At 40.8% G+C, this 13140-nt stretch overlaps 1 protein-coding gene across 1 annotated transcript in view; it reads left to right on the top strand.

The window, feature by feature from the left end:
- The window catches only part of lrp2a (low density lipoprotein receptor-related protein 2a), a 48842-nt gene that overhangs the window by 5378 nt on the left and 30324 nt on the right, over positions 1 to 13140 (top strand). Inside the window, 21 exon segments of the mRNA XM_078261830.1 lie at positions 239 to 346; positions 776 to 898; positions 1141 to 1257; positions 1633 to 1743; positions 1898 to 2011; positions 3733 to 3849; positions 4431 to 4574; positions 4683 to 4802; positions 5663 to 5791; positions 6199 to 6368; positions 8208 to 8431; positions 8870 to 9076; positions 9212 to 9414; positions 9618 to 9758; positions 9911 to 10114; positions 10726 to 10918; positions 11445 to 11570; positions 11754 to 11884; positions 12096 to 12233; positions 12340 to 12621; positions 12761 to 13000. Coding sequence (XP_078117956.1) covers positions 239 to 346; positions 776 to 898; positions 1141 to 1257; positions 1633 to 1743; positions 1898 to 2011; positions 3733 to 3849; positions 4431 to 4574; positions 4683 to 4802; positions 5663 to 5791; positions 6199 to 6368; positions 8208 to 8431; positions 8870 to 9076; positions 9212 to 9414; positions 9618 to 9758; positions 9911 to 10114; positions 10726 to 10918; positions 11445 to 11570; positions 11754 to 11884; positions 12096 to 12233; positions 12340 to 12621; positions 12761 to 13000 — 3342 coding nt within the window.

Raw genomic sequence — 13140 nt, 5'->3', positions numbered from 1 at the left:
CAAACGGCGTTGATAAACACTCTTAAAGGCGATTATGAGTCTTGATAACACACCAAAATGGCATAAGAATTGTCATATCATACATACGCCACTTAATGAGATCAGTCTGCAATAATAGTGATAATAATAATTTAATTGGCCAAACATTGAAGAATTACTGTTGATAAAAGTTACAATAGCAAGAAAGAAAAAGCTTAAACTCAAGCACTGAATTATGTAAATTTTGTATTGTGTTTAGGATGCGAGTTGGGGCAGTTCCGCTGTGGGACAGGTCGATGTATACCAGGTGACTGGCACTGTGACGGCACATCAGACTGTGTGGATGACTCTGATGAACACGACTGCCGTGAGTTACTCATTATATTGCAGTGTAGGCCAACATAGCACCTGAGATAATTGTTGTTGGATGTGTCATTTCAACCTAAATTACAGCAGTGGTGGAAGAAATACTGAGATCCTTTACTTAAGGACCTGCTATCAAAATTGTACTAGTAACCAGAAGTATAATCAGCATAATATACAAATACTTAAAGTATCACAAGTAAAATTATTCCTCTTAAGAAGTAACTAGTAACTAGTACAATATTTGTATTGCATACATTTAGTGGAGCAGAAGTATATAGTCATATATGATAAAAACACTCAAGTTAAGAACAAGTAACTCAACATTTTAATAAAGTACTATACTTAAGAAAATGCACATACAGTAGTAGCTTTCCACCAGATTACAGTCAACTGTTGTAAATAATGAAATGCTCTGTATGTATTGCCACAGCTCAGGTAACATGCGATGACAGTCAATTCCAGTGTTTGAGTGACGGCGAGTGTATCCCTAATGTGTGGGTGTGTGATGATGAGGAGGACTGTGAGGATGGCTCAGATGAGAGGCAACACTGCCGTAAGTACATTTTTACATTATTAGCCATTTCCAGGTGAGCTTATAAGAAAATAATAATTATTATTATTCCAATTGTAATTTGCATTTTGAATAACAAGATATTCAAAATATACCCGCCAAAAGGGTCTGTGGAAGAGATGTCTGTTCAGTACCTATATCTACAGTACAAGAAGATGCATATAAGAACTATGTGAACAAAACCTGTCAATGTGCTGCTAAGTCACGCTCCAATCTGTCCCCAGCTGGAAGGACGTGCACCAGTGGCCAGTTCAGTTGTAGTAACAGGGCATGCATCCCAGGAGAATACAGATGTGACCGTCTGGCGGACTGCTCAGATGGGTCTGATGAGAGAGACTGCCGTAAGTATTCTCCAGGGTGGTTTCCCTTTTTTTGTATTTAAGGCTCCTGTGGCATTTTAATCAATTTGTTAAGATTAAGAGGCTTGTTGACTGACAGAATGGGTCACAATATGCTTCTTGTTGTCAGAGGTTGATTGCAGATTCCTTGGTGGATTAGTCAAGCTGAAGTTCAGCTGCTATGCTATTATTGTTCTGACATGGTAGACTCACAGCACTACACACTGTGGTAATCTCACAATTGCATAAAGAATGCTGTGGTCGTCTTTTATCCTTCCCATTTGCAGAGCTTTTCACATTTTAAAAAGCTAAAAAGAAAACAGTTGTCACCCTGATTTGAATGCATAGCGTTGCCCTGATGATGATTTCATCTTTCAGATTACCCCGAGTGCACACAGCTGAGGTGTGCTAATGGGGCCTGCTACAACCGGACCCAAAGATGTGACCAGATGCTTGACTGTCGTGATGGCTCTGATGAGGCAAATTGCAGTAAGAAGCCAGTTACTTTTTGTGATAAACTATTCATGTGGAAGCCATTGTTGAGCATTCCACAAAGTGCAACCAACAAAGCAATACCATCCATAGCATGACACCATCACCAAATAGATGTTTTTTTTGTCTTTTTCTGTTGCGTTTTCTTTAGCACAGCACTGCAATACGGGCCTGTTCCCGTGTCATAACGGGGTGTGTGTACCTCAACGCTACGTCTGTGACCATGACGATGACTGTGGAGACAGAAGTGATGAGCTAAACTGCAGTATGTGGCCTCTGTCTTTCTAACCTCCCTTCTCTTTTAATCAGACCCCACTGTCTGTCTTACGACTCTTATCTTCACCCAGATAGATGTACTTAGTTAATGAGCAACTATAGGCCAATATCAAACCTTCCATTTTTAAGTAAAATCATTGAAAAAACGGTTTCTCAACAACTCAACCTTTTCTTGTCACTAAACAACAGTTTTGATTTCTTCCAGTTGGGTTTTCTACCACACCACAGCACTGAGACAGCTCTTGTTAAAGTATTTAATGACATCCACTTAAACACAGATAGTGGCAAAATTTCAGTCTTAGTATTACTTGAGCTCAGTGCTGCATTTGATACGGTCGACCATGACATATTACTAGACCGACTGGAAAAATGGGTTGACATTTCTGGCTCAGTACTAAAGTGGTTTGAGTCTTATTTAAAGAATAGGGACCAGTTTGTGTCTATAGGGAATTATACATCTGAGCATACAAATATGACGTGCGGAGTTCCCCAAGGCTCCGTTCTGGGGACTCTTCTATTTAACATCCACATGCTTCCACTGGCTCAAATTATGGAAAACAATAAAATAAGTTACCATAGTTATGCGGATGACACACAAATTTATATAACCTTATCGCCAGGGGACTATAGTCCAATACAACAACTGACTAAGTGCATTGAACAAATTAACGACTGGATGTGCCAGAATTTTCTTAAATTAAATGACGAAAAAACTGAGGTGGTTGTTTTTGGAGCAAAAGTGGAACGATTAAAAGTCAGCACTCAGCTTCAAACAACAATGTTAAAAACAACAGACAAAGCCAGAAATCTTGGTGTAGTCATGGACTCAGACCTGAATTTTAACAGCCACATTAAGACAATTACAAAGTCAGCCTATTACCACCTTAAAATATATATCAAGGGTTAAAGGACTGATGTCTCAGCAGGATTTGGAAAAACTTGTCTATGCTTTTATCTTCAGTAGACTTGACTACTGTAACGGTGTCTTTACAGGTCTCCCTAAAAAATCAATCATACAGCTGCAGCTGATTCAGAACGCTGCTGCTCGAGTCCTCACTAAGACCAAGAAAGTGGATCAAATCACTCCAGTACTGAAGTCTCTACACTGGCTTCCAGTGCCTCAAAGAATTGATTTCAAAATACTTTTGCTGGTTTATAAATCACTAAACGGTTTAGGGCCAAAATACATTTCTGATCTGCTGCTACACTATGACCCACCCAGACCTCTCAGGTCGTCTGGGACAGGTCTACTTGTTGTCCCCAGAGTCAGAACTAAACAGGGGGAAGCAGCATTCAGTTTTTACGCTCCACATATCTGGAACAAACTCCCAGAAAACTGCAGGTCCACAGCAACTCTCAGTTCTTTTAAATCAAAGCTAAAGACCTATCTTTTTGATGTTGCCTTTCTTTAAATAACTGTTCATTTGTTATACTGAAGTTGCATTGATGACACTGTATGACATTCTATAACTGTCCTTTAATGTTTAATTTCTTATACTGCACTGTCAATTTTATTCTTGTCTTTTATGTTTTAATCTGCTTTGTTTTTTTTGTTTTGTTTTTTTATCGTTTTCTAACTGCTCTTAAATGTTTTATGTAAAGCACTTTGAATTGCCCTGTTGCTGAAATGTGCTATACAAATAAAGCTGCCTTGCCTTGCCTTAGTCTCTGGTCTTTTCTGTGTATTGACATTCTCCATTTCACCTGCAGCATATCCTACATGTAGAGGGAACTACTTCACCTGCCCCAGTGGCCGCTGTATCCACCAAGTCTGGGTTTGTGATGGAGAGGATGACTGTGAGGACAATGCAGATGAAAAAGGCTGTGGTATGGATACAACAGTTGGAAACCAGTTGTCATAAACCTTATTAATTTTAGCTGTAAGGAGCAAAAACGTTCAACATTTGGCTGGTTAAAAAACACTAGAATGTGTAACAACTCAACATCTCTGTGTGAACCTGATTCATCTCCAGTCTCCATGGTTTGTTTGGGCTAGCAAGACGCTATGCCTATGCTCCTTTAAGTGTGTTATTCAAATGCCTCTTTGTGGCACAAGATCATGCAGGCCCCCAAAGGGCTTTAGAATTCCTCCACACGGCTGTGAAGAGTGTGTGTTTTTAGAGGATGGGCTGCTGAAGCCCTCTGAGCCCCCATGTGACCCCCTCAAAGCTCCACTCCCCTCCATCGATTTAAAGTGACAGTAATTTCCCTGACAATAAAGTCCCAGTCACAATTTTGTTAAGATCAGCACCACATTCCTGTGGAAATTAGACTGCCACACACTCACACACTAAATATCTTTAATTCTCAACAGCCAAATAGCAGGAAACCTCTCTGCTGTCCTGTTTTCTGATTTAGATTAATTTTGTAAGCCTGCAAAGACAAAGATGAATTTGTTTTGTCTGCAGATAATGTACCGCGGGAGTGTTACCCAGGAGAATGGCCCTGTCCATCCTCTGGCCTGTGTATCCCCATGGATCAGCTATGTGATGGGACAGCTCACTGTTTTGAGGGAGAGGATGAAACTAACACCACTGCTGGGCGCAATTGCAGTTAGTACCAACACAACTTATGTCAAGTACAAATTAGGACATCTAATATCACTGACAATGTGCTATTGAAGTATATTCATTCACTAATGGGGTTTCTGTTTTGGTCAGGTATCTGGAGATGTGCCTCTCTGAGCTGTGAGCATCGTTGTCATGCTTCCCCTGATGGAGGGACCTGTTCTTGTCCTTCTGGATACATTGTCAGCACCAACGATAGTCGCTCATGTATAGGTATATATTCTACATTGGCTTTATAGTCCCTCTAGAAAAACGTGATTATGCGATCGCATAATTCAATGCATAATCAGCCAAAGTCTGCATATTTATGCGGGGGACGCATTTTTTCAAATACGCTGCACTTTTGCTGCATAAAATGCGATTCCCGCGCAAAATATGTGGGGCTTGCATAATTTCATAATCCCCGCATTTTCGTTGCAAAAAAAGTCACATATATCTTAGCAGAAAGATGAAAAATGTTGCGTTTACTTCACACAAGAGCAGCCATTTTCCCCTGTTGCCATGGGAACGTTATGAAGTGACGTTATGAAGTGACGTTATGAAGTGTCGTGATAAAGTGATATTATAAAGTGACGTAATTACGTGACGTGAACATCATCGAAAAGCTGCAAACCCCACGATGAAGCCATGATGAAACCGCAATTTTTGCAAGTTCCTGCAATTTCATCGCATAAAATTGCATAAATATCCCGCATATTCCATCGCATTTTTTTAAGAAAACGTGCCGCATAATCAAGGATTTTTGCCCGCAACAATCACAAAAAAACTCCGCATTTTTCTGGAAGGACTGACTTTACATCACCCTTGCCCAGTGATTGAGATTCTTTATTCTAATAAGTTGGGATGTTCAATGATTTTCCATGTAATAGAAAGTATCTATTATATTATGTATATATTTGGCTCAGTAAATGAGATAAGCAGTAGCTAGCGTGAAGTTAAAAGAAGAGGGGGAACGTTTAGTTGATTCATACCTCATTATGGCTGCATGTTGTCTTAAATGTGTTAAAAGTGGAATTTGACTCAAACTAAAAAGATGAATCCTCAAATGCTGTGATTTTGATTTCATGCTGAAGACTTTGATGACTGTTCGATGTGGGGTGTCTGTGACCAGCTGTGTGAGGACCGCATAGGCTCCCATCGCTGCAGCTGTCGAGAGGGCTACACCCTGGAGCAGCACAGATACTGCAGAGCTGACGTCTCAAGTAAGTGCCCCTTTTCCTGTTTGCCAACCACTATGGCTGCTTTACTGAGCATCTGCACTTCTTTCTGGTGCATTGTTGCGTACCAAATGTTGTTTTAGTTAGTCTCTTGCCTTTGTGTAACATAGAAAGAGTGTTGACTGAGAGGCTGACCTCACTGCCTTTAGCTTTGGTGAAAAGAGTGTGAAATGATAGAGGCTAGAAAGTACTCTACCTTCATTAATCTGAGTCAGGGATCTAAACTAATGTGCTACATTCTATAAATTTCCAATGATATTTTAGATGAGCATCCATACTACAAAATTGATTACTGCTCTAATACAAATCCGGCTCTGGTTCTAACCTGAAAGTTTCAAATGACTTCCTTATGCTGTGTTTTGTTAACTTGTTGTATTTTGTTTTCACTGCAGCTGGAGTCCCTTCCTTGATATTTTCTAATGGCAGAGACCTGCTAATAGGTGACATCCATGGCAACAGTCTACGCACTTTGGTTCATTCACAGAACAGAGGGGTTGCAGTGGGAGTGGACTTCCATTATAATCTCCATAGGATCTTCTGGACTGATACTATTCAGAATAAGGTTTTTTTTTTAATCCAATTTCAATTTTACACCCTTATATGTACCTATTTACTACAGTGTTTGTCTTAGAGCATTACCTTAATGAAAAATATTGTTGGGTAAGAGGTTACAGAAGCAGACCAGTTTTTTTGTTTGAGGAAATACTTGAGTTAGTCTAAAGCTGGCCAGGATGGAATTCTTTCAGTTATCCTGTGAAATATCAGCAATGTTGATACTATAATAATGGGATAGTTGTTGGCTCCTTTGGGGCTGGGTCATAATGAAGGGAAGTAGATGTGGAATGGAATCCAAATGGCCTAATCTTGAAACCTGTCCGATAGGCTAGTATGATGTTCACATACCAGGGTGCAATTTTTGTAAGTTGATCTTGTTCAAAGTAATCATGCTGCATTTGTTTTCAATGGCACTGTCCATCCATATGCATTCTTTGGCCAGCTCAAAAGTCTTTGTTCAGTCTATGCCTTGGCTCCTCAATGGTTTGAACTGCAGCCACTGGGCTGAAAGGCTAAGGCATATCTCTGACTGGGCATCTGTGTATATCAGCCAACTCCATGGCAGCATGTCAGATTAAAAGTAGGTAAAGCACAAACAGGGCATGTGAATGCAACCAAAAAGGTTAAACTATCAGGCTATTTCCACATCTTCAGTTTCCCTTTAAACAGGTCAGTTGAAATCCTGCTTTTTAGACGTCCGGATCTTGTTTCAAAAGAAGCAGAGCTGCTAAGAGCAAACCCTAACCAGCTGCATGGTGCCAAGGCTTCCAGTCTGAGAAACTAGTGCTATCATAGTATCAGTAGAGTGGCAGGTTCAGAAAACAACTTTACATGCTTCACAGAAATGTAACAAGACAGAATCATCAGACAAGCAAACAAATCATTTCTCTCTGTCTTTTTCTACTTCTAAAATGTGTTTTAATTGTAGATTCATGCCTGTGACAGCTGTTGACTGCCATATACTCTTAAATCATCCTCTTTCTTGAAGGATAGGTTCACATTATTTAAAGTCAGTCTTAAAACAAAACTCACATGCCCATACATTTTTTGTTCGCTGTAATTGTTTCTCCTGTTCATACTGACCACAAAGTGAGCAGTTTCAATTTAAGTGAAAGGGGATAAATAACAAAATCTAAAGTCTATGTTATGTGTAAAAATGTATTCCAAAGTGCAACCAAAACTAGTGTGGAAGCTTTTTTAATATGCTCACTTGATTCGTCTATCTGAGACAGCTGAAGCCTAAAGGCTTCTAAAGCTAAATTAGAAGAAATTAGAAGTTAGATAATTAGTTTGCTCAGAACAAGGACTGGAGACATTGACCAACTAGAAGGTCCCTCTGATAGCGCAGACCTCCGCCAAGGTATGCCCTATCTCACAATGTTAATGCAGTGTGAATTATCCTAGTTATCCTCATTTTTCCAATTATTCCGACACCACGTGAGTACAGCACAAATGCCTTACCTTGCAATGTTAACAAAAGTGAAACCTAATTTGTGTATCTGCCCCGTGATTCGGATCTGCTCCAAAATGTAATGGGTTCTTCCTTGGCCCATGCCACACCCTTCCACCAAGTTTCATGAAAATCAAGCCAGTAATTTTTCTGTAATCCTGCTGACAGACAAACAAACAAACCAACCAACAAACAGACAAACCAAGCCTAAAACATAACCTCCTTGGTGGAGGTAATAACACTTTCAATGTTGCATGCGGGTATTGTATTAAGATACGCTTATTAAATACACTTGCTTAAAAAATGTGAACTTATCTTTTATCTTCCTTTTATATGTTAAAGCAGTGACCACCTAAGAGCTAATTTCCTGACAACAATGGCGTCTTTTGTGTACAGGTGTTTTCTGTGGATATGGACGGTTCCAATACGCAGGTAGTTTTAAATGTATCAGTTGACCACCCTGAGAATTTGGCGGTGGATTGGGTGAACAATAAACTGTATGTGGTGGAGGCCAGCGTCAACAGGATTGACATGGTGGATTTTGATGGAAGTAACCGGGTCACACTCATCACTGAAAACCTTGGAAACCCGAGAGGACTGGCGGTGGACCCCACTGTCGGGTAAGCACATCTCCCAATTTCCATCCAATGAGCTATCCACCTATTCCCAAACCCCACATACAGTATCTGTCGTGCTCCATTGGCATGGAATAATGGGGGTGTGTGTGTGTGAGATTAGCAGATTGCCCTGGGTGGATTAGTGAGAAGCAATGTAAGTGATGACCCTCATTGTAATCCAATAGTATAGTTCGGGGGGGGGAGCCAGGTGGCTGCAGATAAATTGCTTATTGTAAATGAATGTACAGCTCTTTGGGTAGATGCACAGCCACCCAGCTGGGGACATAATGTGATAATGTGGATGCTAGACTTAATTAACAAGAGTAAAGTCTCCAAGATTACATGTAATGTTATTTCTGTGGTCCCAGCCCCTGTATATAGCAGTCCTCATGTAAAGATCTCAGAAAACTGTCCGATTAAACATTTAACCTCCTTTCACAGGTATATGTTCTTCTCAGATTGGGAGGCAGTGAATGGACAACCAGGTCTGGAGCGGGCCTTCATGGATGGCACCAATCGTTATGGGATCATTGGGAGTAAACTGGGTTGGCCAGCTGGTGTCACTCTGGACATCGAAGCCAAGCGCATCTACTGGGTTGACAGTCGCTATGACTACATTGAAACTGCAACATATGATGGCCTTCATAGGTAAATATGTCATGTGTTATTCCTCAAAAATAACACATCATTTTTAATTTACAAAAACATAAAAGCAAATCATAAAGTATAAAGGTCCACGGTTTATATTATAATATGTCAATGTTCTAAAACAAATGTCAATAGAAAATCAGTGGTCCGTGGAGGTGCTGTGATCCCACACCCATTTGGCATCAGTCTTTTTGAGCACAATGTCTATTTCACGGACTGGACCAAGATGGCTGTGATGAAAGCCAACAAGTTCACTGACAGCAGTCCTCAAGTTGTTTACGGTACATCTCAGACTCCACACGGAGTAGCAGTGATACATCAGCTGAAACAGCCATATGGTAAGTCCCTCAATGAGATAAATGTGTGTTCTTCAGAGTGATACAGCTCACAGTATAATGTTAATTTACCCATATTTTCTGCCATGTAACTTCCAGTGTTTCTAAATGAAGAACCATGAATAGCTATGGACAAAGAAAATCTGATTCTATAAATTAATTTGATATAACTTTACTGGGGTTTGTTTTTTTGCTTTGGTCTCCAGTGCCAAACCCTTGTAGTGTAGACAGAGGAGGATGTGAGCAGATCTGTGTTCTGAGTCACAGGAGTGACAATGGAGGACTGGGTTACCGCTGCAAATGTCGCATGGGCCATGACCTACATGCTGATGGCAAGCGATGTTTTGGTAAGAGAACATTTCTCTTATAACTGAAGTGATTTGTTTCTTGAACAGATCTCAGTATGTTTCCTTTATTCTAAACATGTAATGGTTTACCTTATACTCACCTGTACAGCAACTATTATGTTTTATATGGTCTTCTGGTTTCCTATCTTCAGTTGTGAGGCAGTTTCTGCTGTTCTCCAGCCAGCTGGCCGTCAGAGGGATCCCCTTTAACCTCTCTTCTCAGGAAGACATCATCCTGCCCGTCACTGGATCACCTTCCTACTTTGTCGGGGTGGATTTTAGTGCTGAAGACGATGCCATCTTCTTCTCAGACACAGCCAAAGATATTATCTATAAACAAAAAGTGGACGGGACTGGTGAGCATCTTGTTGGTCTCTCTACAGTAGCTGAATTGTTGAGAATATCCTGTTCACATTCACAGCATTACAATTGCATAATTATACACAGAAAGACATGGTATAATATGAAACATTATCAGCAGCTTATGTTTCCAATCTTTTCTCTGTGCTTACATCCTTAGATAATTTCTTCCCTTGCAGAGAGCTCGACCATGTGATTTAGACAGGCTTATACAGGGAGTTAAGGGAGTGCCTGATGGGGCCGACTGGTACTATGGGGAGGGAGTGGACAGGAGCACGGACAGTGGAAAATGGAACATATAATCAACTTACATCCCAAACTAATGACCTGAAAATGAGTAGGACAGACTAATCAAGAATGTTTTACCAAGCAGTTTTGATATTTAGTTTCAAAACTGTCACCTAAGCTGTGGAAAGTAGTTAATAATGTCCACAAGCACACACTACACAACACCACTACTCTGATCAGTGATGTTGTTTTTAGAGCTGCTCTAGTTTTTTCTGTCTGGTCCACATGGTGAAAATGCAAGCTGACAGCCTGTTTATTGAAATGTGTTCCTCTTTCATCTCTGTGTTAAACGGTGGTCTGACTGCTTTGATCTGCACAGGCAGGGAGGTACTGGCAGCTAATAGAGTGGATGGAGTGGAGGACCTGGCTTACGACTGGATTTCAAAAAACCTCTACTGGACTGACCCCCGATACAGGAGCATATCTGTCATGAGGCTAGCTGACAAGTCCAGGAGAGCCATCATACAAAACCTCAACAACCCTCGTGCCATTGTGGTGCATCCTCCCATTGGGTAAATCATTATAAGACCAGATAATTAATAGTGTTTTTCTGTTCCTTGAGGCAAATATTGGTATTTTTTTATACATTATAAAATTAAAACTATTTAAAAAAAAAAAGCACTTTCGAGGTTTGTAGGGATTCAGTGGGATTCAAACTAGACTAGATAGGAATAGGGAAGTTTCTGTAAAACCAGACATGTATATCTGGTAAGCAATCTTAAGATGTGTTCAACCATTCAAAGAAAAATAAACCCCCCCACCTGATAAAAGGATCCTTATTTAGAACAAGCTTTTATTTCCAACAGCCTCAAAGTCATAAGGCCTCGGTGTCCCACAGCTCAGATTAGTTCAGCGTGAAGGGCAGTATTGTAGCAAACACTAAGAAGTTGGCTTAAACAGAAAAGCTCTACAATGTGGAAGTATCCAAAATAAAATCCAAGTCAGGTACAGTTGATATTTCAAAGTATTCAAAGTGGGCACATTTTTGAGTGTAATGTAATATGACAGTGATGCTCGTTGTTTATTTGTCTTTGACAGGTATATTTTTTGGACGGACTGGTACCGGCCAGCGAAGATTATGAGGGCTTGGGGTGACGGGTCACATGCCCTGTCTATTGTAAACACAACTCTTGGCTGGCCAAATGGCCTAGCTATTGACTGGAAGTGAGTCAAACATCCTAAAAAGCCAACAGTCCCACGATACACCATTTCACCATTAATGTATTTCTTTTATTATTGTTTTACACAAAATTAATATTTAAAAAAAAAAAAAGAATATGCTACGAACTGCTTTTTTGTGGCTGTGCTTATTTTAAACCCTTGCTCTCTGATTTGATTTCCACTCAGCTTAATGCGTCTGTATTGGGTGGATGCCTTCTTTGACAAAATTGAGCACAGCAATTTTGACGGACAGAACAGGATTTCTTTGGGCCGCATAACCCAGATCTCCCATCCATTTGGTCTCACCATTTTTGAAGGTAAAAAGTCCTGGAATAAACAACAAGCTGCAGTACAGGATCATGTATTCAATTTAAATAAAGAGGGAGTTCATATTACTGCCGTTGACTTGAACTGTGGTTTGCCATTCTTGTTTTAATGATGGCCTGTCAGAAGAGCAAATACTGTTACCAGGGAGGTGATGAAAGTTAAACTAATTGAGCTTTGGTATTTTGCTCCTGTCCCTGGAAGGCTATGCATATTTCACTGACTGGCGCCTGGGTGGCATTGTACGTGTGCGCAAGACCGATGGTGGGGAGATGGTCATTATCAGAAGAGGAATCAGCCACATCATGCATGTCAAGTCTTTCAACTCCAACTCCCAGATTGGTCAGTAGCTTTATTCACTGCTCTTCTCACTCCACTGTTCATGCGTAGCTAAGACTCACACTTGTCAGTCATATTCCAGGTAATTATGCTCCACTCTCCTTCTCAGGTTCCAACCTCTGCAACAGGCAGACAAATCCTAATGGAGACTGCAGTCACTTTTGCTTCCCAGCCCCAAACTTACAGAGGGTGTGTGGCTGCCCGTATGGCATGAAGCTGTTGCCCAACCACCAGACATGTGTAGAAGACCCTTCCAACGAGCCCCCCACGCTGCAGTGCGGAGCCAACTCCTTCTCCTGTGGCAACGGAAAATGTGTCCCAAACAGCTACAGATGCGATGGTGTTGATGACTGCCATGACAACAGTGACGAAGTCAACTGTGGAATTAACAGTAAAGCTTTTTTGAAAATCTAGTCTATTATACTGGCCCGACCTGACCAGAGTAAAAACAATTTCATGCCCCTGGGTTTTTTTCAAATTCAGTTTAATATTATGATATTTTAATTAAGATCGTCATCTCTTTTTTTCAGACAACACTTGCTCCCCCTCTGCATTCACCTGTGCCAATAAGCAATGTGTGCCTGCAAGATGGCGCTGTGACGGGCACAATGACTGTTTTGATAACAGCGATGAGTACAACTGCCCTACGCAGGTGCCTGGAACATGCCCTGCTAATCAGTTTACCTGTGCCAACCACCGCTGCGTCCCACATACCTGGCGTTGTGACACTGATAACGACTGTGGGGACAGTTCAGATGAAGCTGACTGCCGTGAGTATCTCTATAGAAGTTAGACAATGTGCATATGTTGAAGGTCCCACCTATGTCTCTATTAGGAAAATGGGTTACTCAGAAAAAGATGTATGGCTTTAACTACACTGAATCTGCTGTGGACCCAATAGTACACAGTT

Source organism: Sander vitreus, chromosome 11, assembly GCF_031162955.1.
Source record: "Sander vitreus isolate 19-12246 chromosome 11, sanVit1, whole genome shotgun sequence".
Classification (NCBI taxonomy): Eukaryota; Metazoa; Chordata; class Actinopteri; order Perciformes; family Percidae; genus Sander; species Sander vitreus.
This window is presented reverse-complemented; position numbering and strand designations above follow the sequence as displayed.